This window comes from Perognathus longimembris, chromosome 19 (genome assembly GCF_023159225.1).
Source record: "Perognathus longimembris pacificus isolate PPM17 chromosome 19, ASM2315922v1, whole genome shotgun sequence".
NCBI classification, from domain to species: domain Eukaryota; kingdom Metazoa; phylum Chordata; class Mammalia; order Rodentia; family Heteromyidae; genus Perognathus; species Perognathus longimembris.
In genome coordinates this window covers 600601-624614 of record NC_063179.1, presented here as the reverse complement: position 1 = coordinate 624614, position 24014 = coordinate 600601, and the positions used below count along the sequence as shown (strand labels likewise).

The 24014-nt window shown below is 61.6% G+C and overlaps 1 protein-coding gene across 1 annotated transcript in view; it reads left to right on the top strand.

Moving 5' to 3' along the window:
- The first annotated feature begins 534 nt into the window (after positions 1-534).
- Slc12a7 (solute carrier family 12 member 7) overlaps positions 535-24014 on the top strand; it is a 46617-nt gene continuing 23137 nt past the window's right edge. Inside the window, 8 exon segments of the mRNA XM_048368118.1 lie at positions 535-713; positions 16457-16551; positions 16974-17096; positions 19555-19701; positions 20778-20832; positions 22504-22634; positions 22846-23087; positions 23644-23855. Coding sequence (XP_048224075.1) covers positions 587-713; positions 16457-16551; positions 16974-17096; positions 19555-19701; positions 20778-20832; positions 22504-22634; positions 22846-23087; positions 23644-23855 — 1132 coding nt within the window. The 5' untranslated portion in view covers positions 535-586.

Sequence of the window (24014 nt, the reverse complement as noted above, 5' to 3'; positions counted from 1 at the left end):
GGGCGGGAAGCGGGGGAGGTGGGGGGGGCGTCCCCGGGGCGGGAGGGCGGGGTGGGGGGGGGCGTCCCCGGGGCGGGAAGCCGGGGAGGTGGGGGGGGCGTCCCCGGGGCGGGAAGCGGGGGAGGTGGGGGGGGGGCGTCCCCGGGGCGGGAGGGCGGGGTGGGGGGGGCGTCCCCGGGGCGGGAAGCGGGGGAGGTGGGGGGGGCGTCCCCGGGGCGGGAGGGCGGGGTGGAGGGGGCGTCCCCGAGGCGGGAGGGCGGGGTGGAGGGGGCGTCCCCGGGGCGGGAAGGGGGGGGTGGGGGGGGCGTCCCCGGGGCGGGAAGCGGGGGAGGTGGGGGGGGGCGTCCCCGGGGCGGGAGGGCGGGGTGGGGGGGGCGTCCCTGAGGCGGAGGCCGGGAGTCTCGGAGAGCGCCCCGCCCCGCCCCCTGGGCCCCGCCCCCTGGTCCCCGCCCCGCCCCGGCTCCGGCAAACTTTTCCGCGGGCCGGGTCACGTGAGGCCGGCGCCCCGCCCCGCCCGCGCCCGAGCCCGGCCCCAGCTGCCGGGCCGCGGAGGCGCCGGGACGGATCCGGCGGGCGGCGCGGCGCGATGCCGACCAACTTCACCGTGGTGCCGGTGGAGGGGCGCGCCGACGGCGACGGGGCCGAGGTGGCCGGGCGCGAGGAGACGCCGGGGCCCGCGGAGGAGGACGGGGAGCCCGCCTCGCCCGGCCCGGGTGAGCGCGACCGCACCTGCCGCCGCACAAAGGCGGGCCGGGCCTCCGCGCCCCGCGCTCGGGGCGGCCGGCCGGGCTCCGCGGGGGGCGGGCGGGCACCGGGCTCCGCGGGGGCGGGCGGGCGCCGGGCTCTCCGGGCTCCGCGGGGGCGGGCGGGCACCGGGCTCCGCGGGGCCGGGCGGGGAACCGGGCTTCCCGGGGCCGGGCCGCATGCAGCCCCGGAGCGCCGTGCTCCGGCGGAGCCCTGGCCCCGGGCCGCCCCGCTCCCGGGCCCCGCTCACGCCGCCCGCGGGGGACACTTCTGGAGCGCCCCGGAGGACCCTTCACCCACCACCGCCGAGCCGGGACGAGAGGGGGCGCGGGGCTCCTGGTGGAATCTGCTGGGAGGGGTGCGGAGCTCCCGCCGGTGGGCTCGACGTGGGAGGTCCCTGGGGTGGGAGGTCCCTGGGGGTGGGAGGTCCCTGGGGGTGGGGAGGTGAGGGGGAGGCCCCTGGGGGTGGGAGTCCCCTGGGGGTGGGGAGGTGAGGAGCAGGCCCCTGGGGGTGGGAGTCCCCTGGGGGTGGGGAGGTGAGGAGCAGGCCCCTGGGGGTGGGAGTTCCCTGGGGGTGGGGAGGTGAGGAGCAGGCCCCTGGGGGTGGGAGTTCCCTGGGGGTGGGGAGGTGAGGGGAGGCCCCTGGGGGTGGGAGTTCCCTGGGGGTGGGGAGGTGAGGAGCAGGCCCCTGGGGGTGGGAGTTCCCTGGGGGTGGGGAGGTGGGGGGAAGGTCCCTGGGGGGGAGGTCTCTAGGGGTGGGGAGGTGGGGTGGAGGCCCCTGGGGGGGAGGTCTCTAGAGGTGGGTGGGAATTCCCGGGAGGCCCCTGGGGGTGGGGAGGTCCCTGGGGGTGAGGAGGTGGTGGGGAGGTTTCTGGTGGGGAGGTCCCTGGGGGTGGGGAGGTGGGTGGGAGGCCCCTAGGGAGGCCCCTGGGGGGGAGGTCCCTGGAAGTGGGAGGTCCCCAGGAGTGGGTGGTCTCCGGGTAGGAGGTGGGGGGGGGTAGGAGGTCTGGGGGCTGGGTAGGGGGTTCTCTCTGGGTAGGGGCCGTCTAGGGTTAGGGGAGTCCCTCCGGGTTGGTGGTCTTCCTGCACTGTGTCTCAGATCTGCCTCCGCTGGTCTGGGCAAGTCCCCCTCCTGGGGTCCTAGAGGAACTGCAGTCCAAGTGGTACCAGAATTGACTGCACAGAGCCAGCTCCCCCATCCTGGGTGGCAGTGTGTTTCCCCGCTTTGCTCCTGGGTTTTGTGGGGCGTCTATTCCACCTCCCCAGCCCCAGCCTCCTGGCTGCCTTTCGGGTCACCTTGAGCCGGTTGCTTCCTCTCTGGAGCCTGGTTTCTCTGCCGCCGACAGGGCCTTTGTGGGGGCTGAGAAGGTGGGAAGATCCGTGTGGCCCAGCCGCCCTCGCCGCCCACCCTGCTCTGGGCCTCACTGGAGTTCCAGGCTCCCTGCTCTGGGGCTTGGAAAGAGGCTTCAGAGAGAGGCAAGCAAGGGCAGGCACTTCCTCCCAGCTCACTTCTGGAGCCTGCAGACACCAGTAGAACTTCTGTGTCACGGCAGACATGGTCCAGGGCCCACCCACTTCCCTTAGGGGCTTTCCACGGCCTCTGCAAGGACAGCTTGTATCTCCTTGGAGTGGTCAGGGATCCTACCTGGCCCTGATGGCATCTGTCTGGGTGGGCAGTGTCAAAACAAACCTCCCCCCTCCCCCCGCCACTACGCAGGTTCCCACAAGGCTTCCTGGGTACCCAGTGGCCTAATGTAGACATGTTTGAGTGTGGTTTGTGTTTAGGCAGAAGTGACTTCTCTCTTCTTCTCTCGTCCCTCGTGAGCTGTGCGGAAGTCAGGTCTGAGGGAAGGCTTCCACCCATTGCCACTGCACTCAGACCCGTGTGGGTTTCGTGCGGAGCCTGCCAGGACAGGGTGGGTTTTGAGCTGAACTTGGGACGTGGTGCTGATTTCGGGTGGGACTCCACCCTGGGGCACTGGCCCGGCTCCGCACCCTGCATGTCATGGAGTCTGGGGAACTCTGCCACTGTACTGTTAGTGAACTTGTGTGGTCTTGAATCTTGGTTGTGTCTTAACAAGGATCCCCATTTGCACCCACTGGTGCACGTGACCGCACCGGTGACTTCAGGGTGGGGGGCTCTGTGGAGGCCGGGTCCCAGGCCAGGGCGTGGTCACGAGCCAGGAAGAGCCTGGGGCTCCTGAGCCTCCCCCCCCCCAGGCCTCCTGGGTGCTAGTGGTGGGGACGTGAGCTTGGGAGGCCCCGTGAGGTGTGCCAGGGGAGCAGGGGAGGGCCGGGTGCTCCTCGCGGGGTCCAGAAGGGGCCTTCCGAACCTGTGTCCCCTGGGGCTGGAAGGAGCCAGCAGCCCCTTGGGCCTCCTGCAGCTTGTGTTCCACGGAGGGAGATGATGGACAGGCAGAGTGGAGTTCTTCTAGGACCGCGGTGCCGGCTGGACTGAGGCTGAGCCCCGACTGCTCCTGCTGCAGCGGCCGGGCGGGCGGGCGGCCTGCGCTGGCTCTTCAGAGCCGTGACTGTGGCGGTCTGCGTTCACCCCAGTGGTGTGTGTCTGTTTCTGGGGCCCCTTGGCGGAGCCAGCTGCTCCCCAGATGAGTGGACGTTGATTATGTGGCCGGGCAGAGTGGGCTGCCCACACTTGGCTCGTGGCTTCCTCCCTTTTAGGGCCCTGCCCTTGGTGTGCGCGTGCGTAACGCTACCCAGCCACCCAGTTCTGTTTCTGAGACCGGGTCTCACTGAGCTTGTCTTGGTTGGTCTCCGGCTGCGATCCTCTCGCCTCTGCGTCTGGCGTGTTGGGGTTAAGGTCTTGCAACCACCACATCCCGCTGCTTCCTCATTTGTAGCTCGCTGTTTGGCTGTGTTCTGGAGGGATCCTGGGTCTTGCCCCTGAACGGGCACCCCGCCTCTTCACACTTGTGCAGGACGGAACCGCATTTTGTTTACTGTGAGGTTCCTCTAGAAGTGGGGAGGACGTGCTGATTCCTAGTTCTGGGTGGTGATGTTTTCAGAGATGGCATGAAACGGGTCCTTCGTGGAGGCAGGAGGCTGCTTCACTGGTGAGTGGATGCTCCTCTCCTGAGCAGGGCCACAGCCGGGCAGGGACGCGGGCCTTGACCTGTCCCTATCCACGCCCTCCAAGGTTTTCTGTGTAGCCCTCACTCCCTGGACTGCCCTTCTGCTGCCCATCACCCTTGGGTAATGATGGCTTTGAGAGCCACTGGACTGGTTGCTAGCCCCCCTTTGGATCCCTTCCCTGTGCTTTTGTGTGCTGTGGTGGTTTTTGTGTGGGGCCTGGGGGTGGGGGGCGGTGCTTCCTGCCTCCATCTGTAGAGCTCACCCCATCTCCTCACAGACTCAGAGACAGTCCTAGGCCACCATTGTCCCTGTGTGATGTCTGGGACAGTCCTAGGCCACCTGTGTACTTGCGGGGTGTCGGGTCAGCGCTAGGCCACCTTTGTCCTTTGGGGGTGCTGGTCTGTGGTAGGCCACTTGTGTTTTGGGGGTACCCTGGAAGCAGCACTCTGGAGTGCCCCAAGCTGCCTCAAGGGCTGCTGGTGACTGGATGTTGGCGAGGCACGCCTGCAGCCTAGGGTCACTGTGGGAAACAGTAGTTAGAACACAGGCTTCCAGAGTCTGTCCTGATCAAGGACAAGCGTGGCTGCCGCTCTCCCAGGGGGTTAGGAAGGGGTGTCACCCCCCCTCCCCGAGGTCGTCCCGGAGGGTCACTCAGCCGTGCCCCCCCCCCCCACCGTCCCGTCAACAGCACCGTGATGTCAGGAATCTTGGAAAGTGGGCATTGAGGGTTGTGAGAGCCGTGTGCAGAGGGACCAGGGTCGGTTACAAAACACGCTCTGTGTACTGCATTCTTCACATCAGAGTGGGCTGGAGGGGCTGGCGACTCAGTGCCCGGCCGCTGGCCGTGAGGTTGATCCCCCGTACTAAAGAGCAAAAGAAACGAAAGAAATGGAGCTCAAGTGGGGGAGCACTAGCCTTGGGCAAAAGACGAGCGAGAGCTCGAGGCCCTGGGTTCAAGCACACACGCTGGCACAAGAATGAAAAGAAGACAGCCCAGAGGAAAGAAGGGTTGTGTACTGAGCAGGTCCCAGCAAAGAAGATAGCCACCCAGGAAACAGCATAACCAGGGGGCTGGCCGCCCCAAACCAGTCCATAGCCACCATAGACTCCACCACCTCCTGGTTGCAGGTTCCTCCCTTCCCTCACACGCTAGGCTGTAAGCTCACGGTGGGCACGTGGAGGAGGGTGCATGTGTGTGCACACCTGTGCGCTGTCTGCATGCCTTGTGCAATGGTTGCACACCTGTGCTGTGTGTGTACACTTGTGCCGTGGGCTTACAGGGATGGGTCCTCTGTGTGTGCACACCTGTGCCTCGTGTGCATGTCTGTGCCGTGGGCTTACAGGGATGGGTCCTCTGTGTGTGCACACCTGTGCCTCGTGTGCACGTCTGTGCTGTGGGCTTAGAGGGATGGGTCCTCTGTGTGTGCACACCTGTGCTGTGTGTGTACACTTGTGCCGTGGGCTTACAGGGATGGGTCCTCTGTGTGTGCACACCTGTGCCTCGTGTGCATGTCTGTGCTGTGGGCTTAGAGGGATGGGTCCTCTGTGTGTGCACACCTGTGCCTCGTGTGCACGTCTGTGCTGTGGGCTTAGAAGGGTGGGTCCTCTGTGTGTGCACACCTGTGCCTCGTGTGCACGTCTGTGCCGTGGGCTTAGAAGGGCGGGTCCTCTGTGAGACAATCGGTGGGTGTCTGAGTAGGTGAAGGACTGGTTGCCGCTCAGAGAAGTGCCAAAGGTGGTCGTTGCGAGGGAGGGGCTCTGGGGGTCAGGCATGGTCAGCCTTGCCCCTGGGCCTGCCGGCGCTGGTCACCAGAGTCCTTCAAGGGCGTGGTGAGGGAGAAGGTGATGGTGGGTCGCTGGGGAGGCCCGCGTGGGGGGGGCTGCCGCTGCCGAGAGCAGGTGGAGGCTGTGCAGTTTGAGGGTGCACGGGCTTGGGGAGCGAGTCGGGGCCTGCCAGGGCGGTCCTGTGCCTGCCCGGTGGGGCTTGAGGAGCAGGTGCGCCTGCCCCGGGGCTGCAGCATCTCCCGGCCGGGCCGCCGGGCCCCAGACCCTCCTCAGCTGCACGCTCCCGGGAGGATGGCTCCGCGTGAAGACGCGCGCGCACGCGTGTGTGCCTGTGTGGTGGGGTGCTCCGTGTGCTCAGCATGTTGACACGTCTCTCCGCGCAGAGCGTGGGTTGCCTGGGGGTGACCTGGGGCTGCCTGAGGTCCCTGTGGTCTGTGCCGATGTGTGGTTTGAGAGCTTGCCTGGCCTTAGGCCAGGCTGGAGGAGCACCAGCGGGGAGCACACCCCTGCCCTCTCAGCCTTTGAGACCTGCGGGGGTGGGTGGGGGGAGGCTGTGGCTCTTCCCCTCCGTGTGGCCGGCGTGACTGGATTTGGGGGTGACCTCCGGCCCCTGGGTAGTCTGGAGGGGCATCTGAGGGGGGGCTCAGGGCTGCCCCTGCTGGACGGTGTGTGGGGTCTGTGCTGTGGCGTGGGAAGTCCCAGGCCTCCATGGGGGTGCTGCCACGTCCACCCACCGCCTTTCAGGGAGGCGGGCCAGGGAGCTGAGGTGCTTTGTGAGGGGCTCGGCCTGCTGGACCCCGGACCACCATGCTCCCTGGAACGCAGGACCTCGCCGAGGTTTCCCGGGCAGGTCCAGGTTCCTGGTTTGGGCAGCCTGAGGCACCCGCCCAGGGCCACTGCCCTCCCGGGCTATGGGGGGGACTCTGCCCTCCAGGCCCAGAGTAGCTTCCCGCAGTGGGAGTGCCCTGCGGTGAGCCACCCGGGCTCCTTCCTTCAGGGCTGGAAAGACACCAAGCCCGGAGGGCAAAGTGAGCCTCAGAGTTAAGTATTAACCTCAGCCCAGGTTCCCTGTGGCTGGATGGAGCTCCGACACCTGCCCAGGGTTGGCAGGTGGCTGCTAGAGGAGTCCCTCTGGGGCTTCAAGAGAGGGAGCCGCGTGCAGCCAGTGACCAGCAGGGCCCGGGGCTGGGCCTCAGGATGGACAGATGGTCTCTGGGCTGTCGGAGGGTGGGGTGCCCGGGCCGTGGAAGCTGCCCTGGACCTCACCAGAGCCAGCCTCTGAGAGCAGAGCACCGAGGGCTACGGCCTTCCTGTATGCAGAGGAGTGGGGTCTGGACTGTGCAGAGAGCCTTTCAGCACCGGGGGCTGGGGCGGGGCAGCTCTGCGCCTGTGGCTGGCCAGTGCGTGTCCACCCCTAGGCCCCCGCGCGTCCTCCAGCCTGCAGCCAGGATTGCTGGTAGCGGCTGGTCAAGGAGTCCCCTTTGGGGAGAGAGGAGGCAGGAGCTGTGCTTGCCGAAGCAGGCCTGTGCGGCTGTCCTGGGGTCTTGGGGTCTCCCTGGGGTGTGTGAGAGTAAAGGGAGGCCTGTGTGGCTGTCCTGAGATCTTGGGGTCTCCCTGGGGTGTGTGAGAGTAAAGGGAGGCCTGTGCGGCTGTCCTGGGGTCTTGGGGTCTCCCTGGGGTGTGTGAGAGTAAAGGGAGGCCTGTGCGGCTGTCCTGGGGTCTTGGGGTCTCCCTGGGGTGTGTGAGAGTAAAGGGAGGCCTGTGCGGCTGTCCTGGTGTCTTGGGGTCTCCCTGGGGTGTGTGAGAGTAAAGGGAGGCCGGTGTGGCTGTCCTGGGGTCTTGGGGTCTCCTTCGGATGTGTGAGTGAAGTAAGGCGGCTCCCTGGCCAGGCCTGGGTTCTTTCCTCCTTCCTGGCCAGTTTTGTTGGAAGGAAGTGGCTGGGGTGGACTGGCAGTGTTGTTTCCTGCGTTGTGTTTTCTTTTGTCCAGACCCCCACAGCCCCTGTGGGTCACTCCCAGGGCCCTGAAGGAGTGGTGGCCTCGTGCCTCCGGTGTCTGTAGTGAGCCTTGCTTGGGCTGCCCTGGGCTCTCAGTGTGGCCCGTCCCGTGGCCTCTGAGATGCAGCCGTGGGCCTCCCACCCCCGTGCCCTGCGCACGGGCCCGGTGCCCGCTGTCCTGTGGCTGACCTCGTGTGGGAGCACGGCCCGTGTCCAGGGATGCCCAGCCCCTCTCTTAGGAAACGTCTGTCCAGCTCCACGTTCCAGGGGCCATGAAAGGGAGGCTCTGGCGTCTCTCTGTGCCTCAGTCCTCTCACCAGGAACTGGGCCACCAGAGGTGGCCTTGGCGTCTCACCTCTTCGATCCCTGACTGTGGGGCTGTGGCGCCGGCGGGTCGGGCCGGCCTCTCCGGGAGGCTCAGGGAACGCCTCACGGTCACTGGGGAGGATTGAGTGAGCAGGAAATCAGAGCAGGGAAAGTTTCCTTTCCATTTAGTGGAGGGTCTGGACCACAGTCCTGACGGCCTGAAACAGGAGCCACCCCTGGGAGGGCCTCGCTGGTGCCTGGATGGCGGTGCTCGTGGCAGGTGGGGGCCTCCCCTCCACCTTCATGCCCTCACCTTGTCCCGGGTCCCAGGCACCTGGGTAATCGGGGACCTGCCCGTTCTTTGGTGGCCCCCCTCCCCCCCCAGCTCTGACACTGCTGCGGTCTTTGAGGAGGAGAGAGGCCGGCCCAGGACCCGCACATCAGGAGTGAGGTTGCCAGAGGCCTTCCTCATGAGGGTCACGCCCTGCAGACAGGAAGTGCCAGACCACAGGCTGCCCCAGCGCTGTGGGCCTGGACACCAGGCCCCCCGGGTGGTGTGGTCTGAACCATAGGCCCTCTGGAGCTTTGCACAAGTGTGTGTGCTGCTGTGTGGGTTAATCACATACACGAGTGTCGTACATGGGTGAGTGTGCACACGTGTGCAAATGTATCTGTATCTGCACATGAGTGTGTGACTAGTGTGTACGTGTCACAGGCAGACGGGCACACATGGATATGCATGTTTCTGAGAACATGCAGGAGCAATGCATGCATGTATATGCATGTGCAGATTTATGCACACACGAGTATGGTGTGTCTCATGCACACGTGTTTTCCACTGCTGCATGTCATGAGTGGATGAAATGTGTGTTCATGTGTGATTCTAAGTATGTATGAGCAATGCATACACGTGTATGTGCCCGTGCACAGATGTGCAGACTCATGAGCATACGCTGTGTGTGCTGTGGTATCTGGTGCACATGTGTTCCCGACTGCTGCATATCACGAGTGGCTGAACACGTGTACATGTGTGAGTCTCAGAACATACATGAGCAGTGCACACATGTCCACGCACCCGCGCAGACTGCAGATTCACGTGTGGGTGAGCATATGCTGTGTGTATATGCTCTGTCTGGAGAGGTGCGGTAGCTGACCGTGCTGGCGGCGACTGCCTGAGTTCACTGTGACTTGTGCAGAGCAGCCTGCTGGGCATCTTCAGAGCTGCTCTGGACGTCTGGGCTGGCAGAAACGTGCCGCTAGAGGACCTGTCCGCCCAGATTATCCTGGGCACCTTGGAGTCCGGGCAAGGTGTGGGTCTAGGGGCCCTGTGGAGGCGGGGGCTTGGAAGCCTGCGGGCCCTGGCTGTGTGCTTCAAGATGCATGGGGCCTTGGCTGGCAGGGAGCGTGGGATCGTCTTCATGACAAGATGCAGAGGTGGAAAATGACAGCGAGATTTTCACTGACGGTTCTCCCGGCTAACGCCTTCATAGCAGGAGTACCGTGTCAGAGGTCAGGGCCTCACCACAGCCACCGTAGGCTTCCTGAAGCATTTGCTCTGTGCGGCCGGGGCCGTGCTCGGGGCTGGCCCACTGACCAGCTGCTTTGGTTACACCAGGAGGACCTGGTGTGGTGCTCCGTGAGGTAACTGCGCTGGTTTCTGCTCGGGCCCGCCATTTCCGGGCCCCGGGTAGGAGTGGCAGGTACTGCCTGGACACCGCTGGCGGCGGCGGCCAGTGCCCCAAGGCTGGGCCTGGCCCGCCCGGGAGCTGATTGCTGCTCAGGTTACCCTGACACCATTAAATATGCATTTAGAGGCTGTGAGGAGACCTGACTGCAGGAAGTGGCTGTGTGTGGCCTGGGCCCGGTGGTCCTGAGACGTGGGGCTGCCAGCTGCTCCTACCAGGCCTCCGTGGCGTCTGTTGGTTGGAGCCTGGGGGAGTCAGTATCTCTCCTGTAAGCAGCTTTGTTGACAGTTCCCCCGAACAAGGCCTTGCCCTCTAGAGGCCAAAGGTCAGGGCAGTTTGATACAAGTGCAGGAGTGGGGGCTAGACAGCCTCCCCTCTGTGATCCAGAGGAACCCCGAGCTCTCTCTCTTTGTTCCATGGCCTGTGGATCTGTGGACTCAGTGGCACTGGGTGCTCTGGGAAGTGGCCACCAGCCTCTGGTTACTCCATGAAAGAGGCCCTCCTCTGCGTGCCTGTTCTGTTCTGTTGTGAGTCTTGTTGGCTGAAGGTCATTGTTTTAAAAGGTGTTCCCGTTTCTCAAGTGACAGAAGCAGCCAGAACTCTCGCGGTGTGCGGTGGAGGGCAGGGTGTGGCCAGACCCCCTAGGACTGGGACTGACCTCTGTGGTCACCTCCCAGCCTTCCAGAGCGAGTCGGCTCGCAGTGCCTGCCCAGTGCTCCATTCTGTGTTCAGAGGAATGGCGTGGCCCTATGACTTTCTGGATTTCAGCGCGTATCAATTTGGAGGCTCTGGGTTCAGCCTGAGTGGTGAATTTCACCTCAGCCTTTTGAGTGCAAACAGCAAATTGCAGATCACGTCCTCCGTAATGTAGAGTGGATCGGGGTTTCAAAAGTGTTTCCATCGGTGTGGCAAGTTGAGCGTTTTTAGTTCTTAAATGTGAAGGCGCCTCGGAAATGGGTCCACTTTCTGGGGGAGGAGAGAGAGGGGTATTGTGATATGATGGTCTGCCAGCCACACTGTGATGAAACCTCTGACCCACGGTGGTTCCGGGCCTCTCCATCACAGACCAGGGCTGGCTGGGGAGGGCTCCTGGCTGGAGCCGGAAGGCGGCTGGAGGTGCTCTCCCACCAGCCCTGGCGGTGGTGGCTGTGTTTGAGTGCCTGGCGGTGGACACCTGATCCAGGTCACCCGTTCGTTCTTCCTTATCTCTCCATCCCTCTGCTTTGTGTGGCTGGCAGAGGCCGCTCCGGCACAGTGCCGTGCACCGCAGGGGCTGCTGGCTGGGCGGTGGCGCCCTGGACGACCCAGTCCAGGAAGGCACTGGCAGGGGTCCTCCCTGCCTCCTGGCCCAGGATTACCCTTGGATCCTTCCAGTCAGCATGAGTATGCAGACGGACGGGGATAGGGATGCCACCATAGGTGAGTGGCTTTGTCCCAGAACCTGGTAGGTCTCAGCGGGAGCTCCCCTGCCCTCCCCTGCGCCCAGGGGCCCGGGCCGGTTATGTCTGGTGATGCGTCCAGGTGAGTGTGAAGGGCTAGTCCTGCTTGTGGGCACCTTCCCCCCAGGTCATGCTCGCTGCCACAGGAGGCTCTGTGTGCAGGAAGGATTGGACGGGCAGGGTGCAGGCAGGCCTGGTCATTCCTGAGTTGTGTGCGTGCGTGCACAGGCGTGTGTGTGTGTGCGCGTGTGTTTAAATCAGGATGTCTTCCGTGCAAACTTTAATTGCAGCATGGTGTCTCAGGACATATAGACTGAAACTTGAGTGTATTTATTAGATTTAAAAGTAACTAGGGGAGATCGTAAAGCAGGTTGTAGGAGTATTCGTCTTGATAGAAACTTAGGAGACTGGCTCCGATGGAAGCATTTGCTTTTTAATTAAGCTTTTCTCGGCTCAGGCAGAGCCCAGGGTGTCACTTGGATGCCCCCTCGGGGGCGGGCTGGTGGGGTGTCGCTGGGCACGCTGTTGGTGGTGGTGGTGATCATGGAGCTTGAACTCTGGGCCTGGACCCTGTTCCTGAGCTCTTCAGCTCAAGGCCAGTGCTCTGCCACTTGAGCCACGGTGCCACTTCCGGTGTTCTAGTGGTTCTTTGGAGATAAGAGTCTCATGGACTTTCCTGCCCAGGCTGGCTTTGAACCGTGATCCTCAGGTTTCAGCCTTCTGAGTAGCTAGGATTTCAGGTGTGAGTCCGCGGGCATTTTCTCATCTGCTCCCCAGCTCTGTTGAGACCCTGTGGAAAGACCTCTCCTCTTCCCATGGAGAGACTATCTCCACATGGCTTTGGTGTGACCGGGTGACTTTAGTCAACAGAGAAACATCTTCTCCTTAAAGGATTGGCACTGGTCCCCCGAGGTGAGCAGTAAGTGCCTGTGGGTTGTATACTGCAATTCTGGTGGCGTGTCTTTACTGTGACTTTTGTTGTTGATTGTTTCTGCTTGCTCTCCTGAGCGGGGCTGACAACCCGCCTCCTTTCCCCCATCCAGCCTCTGAAGCCTGACCCTGGCCAGATTTCCAGCTTCTTGGTCATTCTGTGCAGTGACCGAATGCCTGGATAAGCCATTTCCTGTGTTGTTTTCTCCTTTCCTGCCAGCAGCTTGTGGTTGCTGCTCTGGGCTCCGGGCTTTGGTTCTTTGTCATCATGTGAGCTGTAAAGGTGGAGGTGCAGGGCTGAGCTGTGAGAGCCCGAGAACGATGTGGTTCTCCCTGCGTGGCAGGTGAGCAAGGCGTCTCTGGTGAACACCAGGATGACCGGCTCCTGGCTGGGCTGGAGGGTTTCACTTGCCTCCCATGCCCTTCATGTTGGCTCTCCCTGGTGACCGGGAACTTGAGCTCTGCGGGGTGACTTTGTCCAAGGTCATAGGCTTAGAGGTTGGTTTTGTAGAGGGAGGACCTGAAACCCTGTATCTGTCCCCTCCCAAGGGCAGTTGGCCCTTGGTCTCTCCCTAGTCCTCTGTGCCCGTAGAGCCGGTGACACACAGCCAGCCCTGTGGCCAGGGTGTGCCCGCACATGTGTTCTGGCTGACCCTTCAGTCTACAGAGCACAGAGCGTTCACCCTGTGGTCGCTGATCTCTAATTGATCACTTGTACGGAAGGACGCCGAGTGGCAGCTCAGAGATTGAGAGCCTGGAAATGGACAGGCCTTGGGGGTCTCAGTCTCTGGAGCACCCGTGACTAACAGTAGACACTTTGGAAACGTCCTTTTTATTTGAATATATTTGTATTTCATTCTGAAAGCTGGCTTTAATTTGACTTCAGACTTCAGTGTGGATTTGCATGCTTACCTGCCTCAGTTTCCCACCTTTGCTCCGGGCTTCCTTCCTTATTCCTCCATCACCTGCCTCCCTTGCCTCTCATGCTGTCTCTCTCACGCACTTTGCCCTGTTTGGAGGTATATAGTCACTTCAAGGCCTTTTCTAGGTACATTTCCTAAGAACGAGCACTTTATTTTTCCGTATCTCTGCAGCAGGGAGTAGGTAACTGGGAATGGACAAGGAAAGTGTGACGTTCTTAGGGTTCCCGGTAGCCTCCCGTGGCTGCCGGCAGGAAGGAAACGGGGGTTCTGCATTGTGTGCCGTCGCTGGCCCCTTCCGTCTGGAGCTCTGTTCAGTCTGCCTCTCTCCTGGGCAGTGTGACTGGCCAGTGGGGGGCGGGGGGGCTGGCCAGGGCTCCTCTGTCTTGGGCGAGATGTCTTGCTAGATCTCAGGAGGGAAGGGCTGCTTACAGCACGGCCACTTCTAGGCTGTGGCCTCATTGACTTCTTTCTCTCCCGTTGTGTGTTGAACACGTAACTGGGCGCCACATTTTTGGGGTCTGGGAGTGGCTCCTATCGAATTCAGGGCTGTGCTTTGTGTTCCTTTGTGTACTGGCCCGATGGCCTTGATTGTGGAGTTCACGACTCGAGCCGGGGTCAGGCGTCTGCTGAGAACAGAAGAGGCCAAGCGAGTGTCAGGGATGTGCGTCAGCTCCTGGAGTTCAGGCACCCTGGAGTCCTTGCAGCCCGTGTGAGCCTCGGTGCTGCGGGCGGGCCGGCCAGGGCCGCCCGGGGGCAGCAGTGCTGTGGTAGGTGGGATCACTTATAAAGCCAGTTGCGCTCTCAACAGGCAGAAGTCACCCTTGAGGCCAGCCTAATCCACCGGGATTTGGGGTATTTGAACCTCAAAGCGGAGGTCCAAGTGTTCTTCGGGAATTGGGTCGGCGTCACTCTCTGAGGTCCAGCAGGCAGGGAGGGAGCCTGCATTACAGAACTGGTGACTGAGGGACTCACCCCAAAGAACTCAGAGTGCCGCCCAGAATGCAGTCCGTGCAAAGCCTGTAGGGGCCCAAACCACACCGTGGTTGGTAGGAGGAAGAGTCCTAGCAAAAGCAAGCTCGTTAAAGGTTATCTGGGGCGAACAACTGGGGGCGATCAAGGTCAAGAATTCCCTGGAGCAAGACTTTCCTGGAACTTGAGGATTTTCTTGGAGCTTAAGGACCCTTGACACACCTGCAGTTCTCTGGACAACCTAGGTCACCTCCGTAGTTCCCTGACATCTCTTCTGCAGTTCTTGGAAATGGGTGTAAACTCCCCTTCATCTCTTGAGAAGCCAAGATGACAGTGAGGACAAGATGGAGCCACTCAGACCCAGTATCCACATCTTAAACCAGAGCCTCTCCCCCGGGTGGCTGGAGCCCGTCTGCAGACGGAGTCCCTTGCTTTGTTGGAAGTTTTGACTTTTGTTTGTGCCCTGGTTGGTGCTTGAGCTCACACCTTCTTGCTTAACTGTTTCTGCTCCAGACTGGTGCTTGAGCCATTCCTCCATTTCAGGTGTTTTACGGGTGAATGGGAGACGAGAGTCTTCAGATGAGTCTGTCTGGGCTGATTGGCTCTGTCCTCAGATCCTAGAGGCGGAAGTTGGGTTTTTTGTGTTGTTTTCGACATTGTCCCCGGAAGCACCAGGAAAACATGCCTGTTTCCCCAACCTGAGCGGATTGGGAAGTCTGAGCCCCTTCCCTGCCTGAAGTGTGAAAGTTTAAAGTCAAAACAGACTAAAGAACGATGCTCCAGAGGGTAAACACTTCCTGGCGCGTGTGAGTCCCCAAGTTCAAACCCCAGCCTGACTTTCATCTCAGCACCGGCTCGGCATGGTTTGCTTGGCCTGTGCCCACTGGGACAGCAGTTTGGCTTGCCTCGGGCATTTCTGGCTTTGTCTCTGACATCTGCGGGCATTCCGGATTTGCCGGGACATAGGAGCTCTTGTTGAGTTTTCGCCGAGGGGACGTCCGCTGTGCGCAGAGAGGCTGCTGGGGTCTTGTGGTGGAAGAGGTCAGGCGGCTCAGGCTCCTCCCTCTGCTCACCCGTGGCACAGGACCTCAGTGTGCTGGGGTTCACGTCACCCCTCCTGGCTCGCTGGGTGGCTGAGCCAGCACCACTGTCCCTCGGCGGGTTGGGCATCCAGGCCTGAGCCCGGGGCCTTTGGGAACAGGACCTACGTCCACCCTGCACCCAGAAACGGGCTGGAAGCTCGTGAACAGATGGGGGCACAGATGGGGGTTCCAGCCCACTACTGTCACCCTCCAGTCCCTCTGTTTGCCAGGGTATTTCTCTCTCCCCTGCCCTGCCTTGATCACCCTTCCCTCACTCCCAGACCCGGTCCCCGCAGCTGTTCCTGCCAGAGAGAGCACAGCCCTCTCCCAGGGCGGGAGTCCCTTTGGTGGGACCGCGGGATGGTGGGGCGAGTGTCCTGCAGTCTGCCCTAGTTTGAGTTCCCAGGGTCAAACGCCTGTGAGTCACCTTTCCCAGGGGGGTTAACTGAAGCAAGGAGATCTGAGCTAAGATCTGGGCTAGGGATCTCCTATGTCCCAGGGCTAGGTTCTGCTGTGTCTCTGGGCTAGGATCTGCTCTGTCTCTGGGTTGGGGATCTCCTATCTCTCTTGGTTAGGGATCTCCTGTGTCTCTGGGCTAGGATCTGCTGTGTCTCTTGTCTAGGATCTGCTGTGTCTCTGGGCTAGGATCTGCTCTGTCTCTGGGTTGGGGATCTCCTATCTCTCTTGGTTAGGGATCTCCTGTGTCTCTGGGCTAGGATCTGCTATGTCTCTTGGCTAGGATCTGCTGTGTCTCTTGGCTAGGATCTGCTCTGTGTCTGGGCTAGGATCTGCTCTGTCTCTGGGTTGGGGATCTCCTATCTCTCTTGGTTAGGGATCTCCTGTGTCTCTGGGCTAGGATCTGCTGTGTCTCTGGGCTAGGATCTGCTCTGTCTCTGGGCTAGGATCTGCTCTGTCTCTGGATTAGGGATCTCCTATCTCTCTTGGTTAGGAATCTCCTGTGTCTCTGGGCTAGGATCTGCTGTGTCTCTGGGCTAGGATCTGATCTGCTCTGTCTCTGGGTTGGGGATCTCCTATCTCTCTTGGTTAGGGATCTCCTGTGTCTCTGGGCTAGGATCTGCTCTGTCTCTGGGTTGGGGATCTCCTATCTCTCTTGGTTAGGGATCTGCTGTGTCTCTGGGCTAGGATCTGCTGTGTCTCTTGTCTAGGATCTGCTCTGTCTCTGGGCTAGGATCTGCTCTGTCTCTGGATTAGGGATCTCCTATCTCTCTTGGTTAGGAATCTCCTGTGTCTCTGGGCTAGGCTCTCTTGTGTCTCTTGGCTGCCCCAGTTGTGCAGGTGAGGCTGGGCTTCTTGGTTTTAGGACAAATTGTGCATGGTCTAGGGGTGCACCAATGTCTTTGGGTGCGTGAGCAGAGGGAGAGTGTGGTAGTAGACAAGCATTCCTTGCTGTGGCCACAGATGAGGGGCCTGTGGGGACCACGCCTGCCCAGCCCGTGCCTGCCCTCCACAGCTTCCTTCTAAAACTGGCCCAAATCTTTTCCCACAGGAGATGGGACTCCCAGGGAAATCAGTCCGTTCATCAACAATGTGGAGATGGAAAGAGAAAGTTATTATGAAGGAAAGAACATGGCACTTTTTGAGGTAACTTCAATTTACTGTCTCCCAGGGGAAAGGGCAGGGAACGACTTTCCTGTGAAGAAACAAAGCATCATTGGCTTGAGGGTCCCTAGACTGAGTGAGGAGGAGCTCAAGTCCCAGGAGAGGACTGCCCGGCCAGGCCTCGGGGGATGACCCCGATGGGGAGGGGTCCCTCACGGTGCAGGCCTTGGCTGGCCTTGGCCAGTCGTGCTCCACAGGCTCTGTGAGGGTAGCGAGGCTTCAGCCTTGGAGAGCTCCTCGGAGCCCCAGTCCTTCCCTCCTGCCTGGCTCAGCCGATTCCAGACCTGCTGCCCGGGTGTCTGGGGCCTCTGAGGGCTCAGCCCCGATGTGGCCCTGGTGCGGGGCGGGCATGCTGGGCAGGGCATCTGCTGGAGACCTGCCTGAGGCTGGTACTGTGCACACAGGAGGAGATGGACAGCAACCCCATGGTGTCCTCACTGTTGAACAAGCTGGCCACCTACACCAACCTGAGCCAGGGCGTGGTGGAACACGAGGAGGATGAGGACAGCCGGCGTCGGGAGGCCAAGGTACTGTTGTGCGCGTGCACGCGTGCACACATACGCGCGTGTGCGTGCACACGCTCTCAACTACGTCAAGCATCTTTCCGGGGACCCGGGATGCAGGCCGAGTGGAGAATTCACTTCCCAGCAGAGAATACATTCCCCAGGAGTTCTTGTCAAGTCCAGCCCCTTTCTCCACGAGGGGTCTTCTTTGCTCTGTTTCATGTTAGTGGACGCCTTGGCTGTGGCCCGTATCTGCAGATGACGTTTGGGTGTGGGTGCTGAGAACGGAGCTTGGGCTCCGACCATCCTGTGACTGTTTCCTAACCCCTGATTGGGAGCCAGCCCCTGCTGTAGCTCTGGATGATCAGAGCAGTGCTGAGCACCGGGCACTGGGCAGCGCTGAGCACCGGGCACTGGGCAGTGCTGAGCACCGGGCAGTGCTGAGCACCAGGCAGTGGGCTTTAGCGCTGAGCACCGGGCAGTGGGCTTTAGCGCTGAGCACCGGGCAGTGGGCAGCGCTGAGCACCGGGCACCGGGCAGTGCTGAGCACCGGGCAGTGGGCTTTAGCGCTGAGCACCGGGCAGTGGGCCTCAGCGCTGAGCACCGGGCACCAGGCAGTGCTGAGCACCGGGCAGTGGGCCTCAGTGCTGAGCACCGGGCAGCGCTGAGCACCGGGCATTGGGCCTCAGTGCTGAGCACCGGGCAGCGCTGAGCACCGGGCATTGGGCCTCAGTGCTGAGCACCGGGCAGTGGGCCTCAGCGCCGAGCACCGGGCAGCCACAGGTTTTGAAATGGTGTTTTTATTCCCCTGCACCTAATGCTCGAGCTCTCACAGAGACGACGACTGGCCCAGCTCCGTGGGCAGCGTAGGAGTTGGCAGGAAGGTGTGGCTCTCCAGATGCACATCGAAGAGTCACAGGGCAGGCAGCTCTCCTTTATTGCTTAGGAGCAAGTCCTCGAAAAGCAATTGCTAAGAAAACAACATTAAGAGCAGAGGACAGAGGGCAAAGGGGTGGGCTCCCTACCATCCGGGAACGGAGCCATCACTGCACCTGGAGATACTGGCCACAGATAAGGCGTGTGCACGGGGCACTTCCCAGCCCATGTGCCCCCGAGGAGGACTCCCGGGTCCACCTGTGGGGCTCGTTGGTGCCAGTCTGTAAGTCTGCCGCTGGCTTCGATACTGTACACACACCTTCGCACTTCTATGCAACTGAGAAATCCCAAAGACCTTTCTTTGTCTGCCCGGCTTGCAGAGTTTAGAAAGACTTCCCTCCTCTGCCTGTGGCTGCAGCATCTAGATCCGACAGCACCACGGGTGCGAAGCAGCTGCTGGCCACTCCTGACGTGTGGCCACTCCGGACTCGTGTGACACTTGCTGCTGGGCTTTCTGTCCCAGCTCCACGTGGGCTAACTTCTTGTGGGACCCCTGAGTTTCAGACAGTGGAACTCAAAGTCCCGCTGCCGGATCGAGCTCTCGGGGGCAGGTCCTGCGTGCAGCCTGGGCAGCTTCATTGCCCTTTGGCGGTGGGATTCTCGGCATATTCTTGCATTTGCAGTCAGCGGTCTATGCTCATTGGGCGCCAGGATTCAGCCACTCCCCCAGCAGGCTTCACGATGTCCTCTGCAGGTTTCTGGACAAGGCTTTGCTGTGCAGCAGCCTTTCCAGTGTCACCCAGGGAGAGGCCTTCTCAGCAAGGTGTCGTCACTGCGTGGAGGTGTGCTTCCTGCTGGGACACCTGTCCTTGTCTGGCTGGCTCCTCGGCATCACGTCTGGGGCGATCCCAAGCGTGTCCCCTGACAGCAGCCGCCTCGATGCTGGCTGTCATCCAGACTTCCGCCAGGTGTCTTCGGCTCTTGTGGAGGGAGGCAGCATGGGGCAGGGCAGCTGGCCAACTCCAGCCACGTCGTTCATCTTGGGTCCAATTGATTTGCTTGGCTGTGGAGAGGTGTGCCATTTCCCCTTCACGTGGTCATTGAAATCCTTGTACTCCAGGAGGGGAGGGCTCCTTGCAGCCCTAGCGGCATGGTTCTGCCAGGGTGCGGTCAGGCTGTGACTTCTGTAGTTTATGTGGCAGTGTCTCGTGTTTGGCTCTCCTTCCACACTGAGCTCCATCACGACAGGCAGTCTCTGTGGCGTCGGCCTCAGCTGCACTGCCCCCTGAGCTTTCTCCCCAGTGGAGGGGAGTGGGGCTGGATAGCTGACTTCCTCTGCTCTGTGCCGGGAGGGGAGCAACCCCTCTCTCCCCGCCCTTCGCCCCTCCCTCCCCCGGCCCGTGGCTGAGGTCCTGCCCTGGAACCCTGGAGCCTCAGTTCCTGTGGGACATGGTCACGTGTCAGGGGTCTTCACCAGGCCCCCATCCTTCTGTTGGGCCCCTCTGTTCCTGAGACCTCTGGGTGAAGCTCGGCGGGGCTCCTGGGCGGGGCTGCCGGCAGAACAGGGGCTCCTCCTTCCTGGTCCCTCACTCCCTGCTCTCTGCAGGCTCCGCGCATGGGCACCTTCATCGGCGTGTACCTGCCCTGCCTGCAGAACATCCTGGGTGTGATCCTCTTCCTGCGCCTGACGTGGATTGTGGGCGCGGCCGGTGTCCTGGAGTCCTTCCTCATCGTGGCCATGTGCTGCACCTGTGTGAGTCACGGTGGCCGCCCAGGCCTTTCCCCAGCAGCTGCGGGGGGCTGCCGGGGCCCTCCCTGCCCTCTGTGTCGGGGGGCTGTGGGGAAGAGGGCTGCCCCGGCCCGCCTGCCACGCACAGCCATTGCCCGGGCTGACCTTTCTTAGCTGCATCTGTCTGCTAGCCCAGCGGGTGTGCTGGGGTGGGCACCGGCTGGGGGCTGCAGAGGGCACTCTTGCCATTCAGCAGGATACTGCTGCATGCTGGAGAGAGCCGGCAAGCCAGTGCTGGTTCTAGAGAGACATCAAGCTCAGTCCTTCAGACCTAGCGCCTCCCGTGGGCCTGTCACATGGAATCTCTTTAGCTCTGCTTTTTTTTTTTTTAAACGTCTGCTTTACGTGTGTGTGTGCGCGCACGCCAGTCCTCCTTGAACTCAGGGTCAGGGTGCTATCCTGGGCTCTTTTAAAGTTCAAGGATGGTGCTCTACCGCTTGAGCCACAGTTCCACTTCTACCTCTTTGGTGGTTAGTTGGAGATAAGAGCTTCTTGAACTTTGCTGCCTGCGCTGGCTTTGTCTGCCTGTCTCCATGGGACTGGCTTTGAGCGCATTCCTCAGATATCAGCCTCTTGTGTAGCTAGGATTACCGGCATGAGCCGCTAACGCCAGTTGCTTTACTTTTAATTGTGCCCCAGACCCCTTAGCAGCCTCCTTTCCTTCCTTTCTCCTATTGTATTGAGGAGGACAGGTAGAAGGTTCTCTTTAGGAAAGAATTCAAACAATGCAGCTGCGAAGGAGTGTCTTTTGGACCACTGCTCCAGGCTGTCCTCTTGGCTGATCCCTCCTGGGGGTGATAGACGCCTAGTTGGAATTCCCCTGGGCACCCGGGCAGAGCCAGGGCTTCGAGCGAGCGCCGTGGGGTCTGAAGGGGAGGTTTCCTGCGGGTTGAGGGAGACAGGGCTGAACGCTGGTGTACCATGGGGTCTGGTCTCATCCGGCCTCAGCAGCTTCGCTGTGGTCAGGGGCATGGCCCAGGGTCAGATGCCCCGGGCGTCTCAGCTGTGCCTTCCCTGAAGATCCGCCTTTCCCTTCATAGACAATGTTGACGGCCATCTCCATGAGCGCCATCGCCACCAATGGTGTTGTCCCAGGTAAGCACCTGCCTGCCACCTGTGGCTCTGGAGCTGGTGTAAATGAGCCTTTTCACAGGGAGGTACAGGGCTGCCTCACAGGTGACGGTGGCCCGAACCTTCACCGTGGGCCCAGGAATGGCCCTGCAAGGAGTGCCTTCTTGTGCTGCCCACTGCGGAAGGCTGAGCTAGCCTGGCAGGCATGCACGACTGGGGTCCAGTCTGCAGCTGGCTCTCAGGAACAGGTGCACTCCTAGAAGTTCTTGACCTCCTGGAGTCACCCGGGTCTGGGGGTCGGAGCTCAAGATCAGCCAGCTGGGATGGACGCTGTGGGCACCAGCCACACAAGGGCTTTCCAGACGGCTGTGAAACAACTTCCCTGCTCCCCTGCCTGGCTTTGGAAATGGTGGCGGATTGATAGAGTTGGCCCAGCACCACACATGCAGGCCCTCTACAGGAACGTCCTATGTCGTTCAGGGTGGTCTTGAACTGTTGTCCTTCAGCCTCAGCCTCTCTTCCAAAAGCTAGTCACAGGCGTACTTCAAGCATTTTCTGAGTGGTATTTGAGGATGGGCTGAGACTGTACTTTATAGAGCGAGTTCTTCCTCTAGACCCACCCAGGGAATGCTCCTCCTCTCCCTAGACACCCAGACAGTGCTCCTCCTCTCCCTTGACGCACAGAGATAGTGCTCCTCCTCTCCCTAGACACACAGACAGTGCTCCTCCTCTCCCTAGACGCACAGACAGTGCTCCTCCTCTCCCTAGACACCCAGACAGTGCTCCTCCTCTCCCTAGACACCCAGACAGTGCTCCTCCTCTCCCTTGATGCGCAGAGATAGTGCTCCTCCTCTCCCTAGACACACAGACAGTGCTCCTCCTCTCCCTAGACGCAGACAGTGCTCCTCCTCCCCCTTGACACACAGACAGTGCTCCTCTTCTCCCTAGACACAGACAGTGCTCCTCCTCTCCCTAGACACACAGACAGTGCTCCTCTTCTCCCTAGACACACAGACAGTGCTCCTCTTCTCCCTAGACACACAGACAGTGCTCCTCTTCTCCCTAGACACACAGATAGTGCTCCTCTTCTCCCTAGACGCACAGAGATAGTGCTCCTCCTCTCCCTAGACACACAGTGCTTCTCCTCCTAGACACACAGAGATAGTGCTCCTCTCCCTAGACACACAGAGATAGTGCTCCTCTCCCTAGACATACAGAGATAGTGCTCCTCCTCTCCCTAGACACACAGGTAGTGTTGCTCCTCCCCTTAGGCACACAGACAGTGCTCCTCCTCCTAGACACAGAGAGATAGTGCTCCTCCTTGCCCTGGACACACAGACAGTGCTCCTCCTCCTCCTAGACACACAGGTAGTGTTGCTCCTCCCCTTAGAGACACAGACAGTGCTCCTCCTCTCCCTAGACACACAGAGATAGTGCTCCTCTCCCTAGACACCCAGACAGTGCTCCTCCTCCTCCTGGACACCCAGACAGTGCTCCTCCTCCCCCCTGGATACCCAGACAGTGCTCCTCCTCCCCCCTGGACACCCAGACAGTGCTCCTCCTCCCCCCTGGATACCCAGACAGTGCTCCTCCTCCCCCCTGGACACCCAGACAGTGCTCCTCCTCCCCCTAGGTGCACAGTATTGGTTGTACAGGGCCCATCCTGATCCGCTTCTCTCCTGGTGTTGTTTGCAGCCGGAGGCTCCTACTACATGATTTCTCGGTCTCTGGGGCCCGAGTTTGGAGGGGCTGTTGGCCTCTGTTTCTATTTGGGCACAACATTTGCGGGGGCCATGTACATCTTGGGCACCATCGAGATCTTCTTGGTGAGCGTGTGTGCAGCGGTTTCCTCGCGGGTTCTCTGCCCCTGGCTCCCGGGTGACTGCCCCAAGATCTCACCGCCGCGTGCGGCCGTCTCCGCCTGGCTGGGTTTGGGTGACAGCGTCCAGGCGTGGGGAAGGCTGTGGGGGGGCGGGAGGGCCAGGGCCGGGGCAGCCGTGTCTTCCGGGCTTTCCACAGCTGGGTTTCCTCCTGCAGACCTACATCTCCCCGAGCGCGGCCATCTTCCAGGCGGAGGGGGCGGGTGGCGAGGCAGCCGCCATGCTGCACAACATGCGCGTCTACGGCAGCTGCACCCTGGTGCTCATGGCTGTGGTGGTCTTCGTGGGGGTGAAGTACGTCAACAAGCTGGCCCTGGTCTTCCTGGCCTGCGTGGTGCTCTCTATCCTGGCCATCTACGCTGGCGTCATCAAGACAGCCTTCGACCCGCCTGACATCCCGTGAGTCCCGGGAGGTTTGGGGTCGGCCTCGCCCTCCCTGGGGGGGGGGGGGGAGGAGGGGGAGGGGGAGGGGCCTCCTGGACCGGCTCCTTCCCGGGGCTCCTTCATGGAAGCTGGCTGAGGAGATCAGGCCTGCGGGTGGTTTCGGCGTTGTGTGGCAGGCCCGGTCGCGTCTGTGTGGACGGGAGGTCAGCGAAGGCCCCACGTGTGGTGACTCAGGTGGCTGAGCTCCGTGTGGCCGGCTCCCGTCCTTCCCAGGCTCAGCTCTCTTCATCCTCTCGTGGTTCTGTGGCTGAGAGGGAGGTGGCTGCTCACTGTGTGGAGCCTCAGCCCCCCTGGGTCCCGCGTGGGGGGGGGGGGGGAACACTCCCACTGAGACTCCAGCCCCTCCTCCCCGAGAGCGCCCCGGGATGGCAGAGGAGGCTGAAGGCCCGTGGGCCGGAGCTCCCTCCCAAGGCGGCAGGGGCCTGGCTGGATGCTGCCTGGGCGCAGGGTGGCACCTCCGAGCCTCACGGGAGTCCAAGCTGCTGGGGTGAGCCGCCCCCTCCTGCCGCAGGGTCTGTCTGCTGGGGAACCGCACGCTGTCGAGACGCAGCTTCAACGTCTGTGCCAAGGTGGAGGTGATCAGCAACGGGACGGTGACCACCGCCCTCTGGGGCCTCTTCTGCAACGGCTCCAGTCTCAGTGCTGCCTGCGACGAGTACTTTGTGCAGAACAACGTCACCGAGGTGCAGGGCATCCCTGGCGTGGCCAGCGGCGTCTTCTTGGGTGAGCACCAGCTGGTCTCTGCCGGGGACGGCTGGGATTTCTGCCCTGGTGGAAGCTGTGTGTCAAGGCCTTGGCGGCTCCTGCCTGGCTAAGCCCTGGGCTCCCGACCAGCCGGACCTAAGGCCGAGCTTGACCTCCCAGCACTGCCAACCAGCCCAG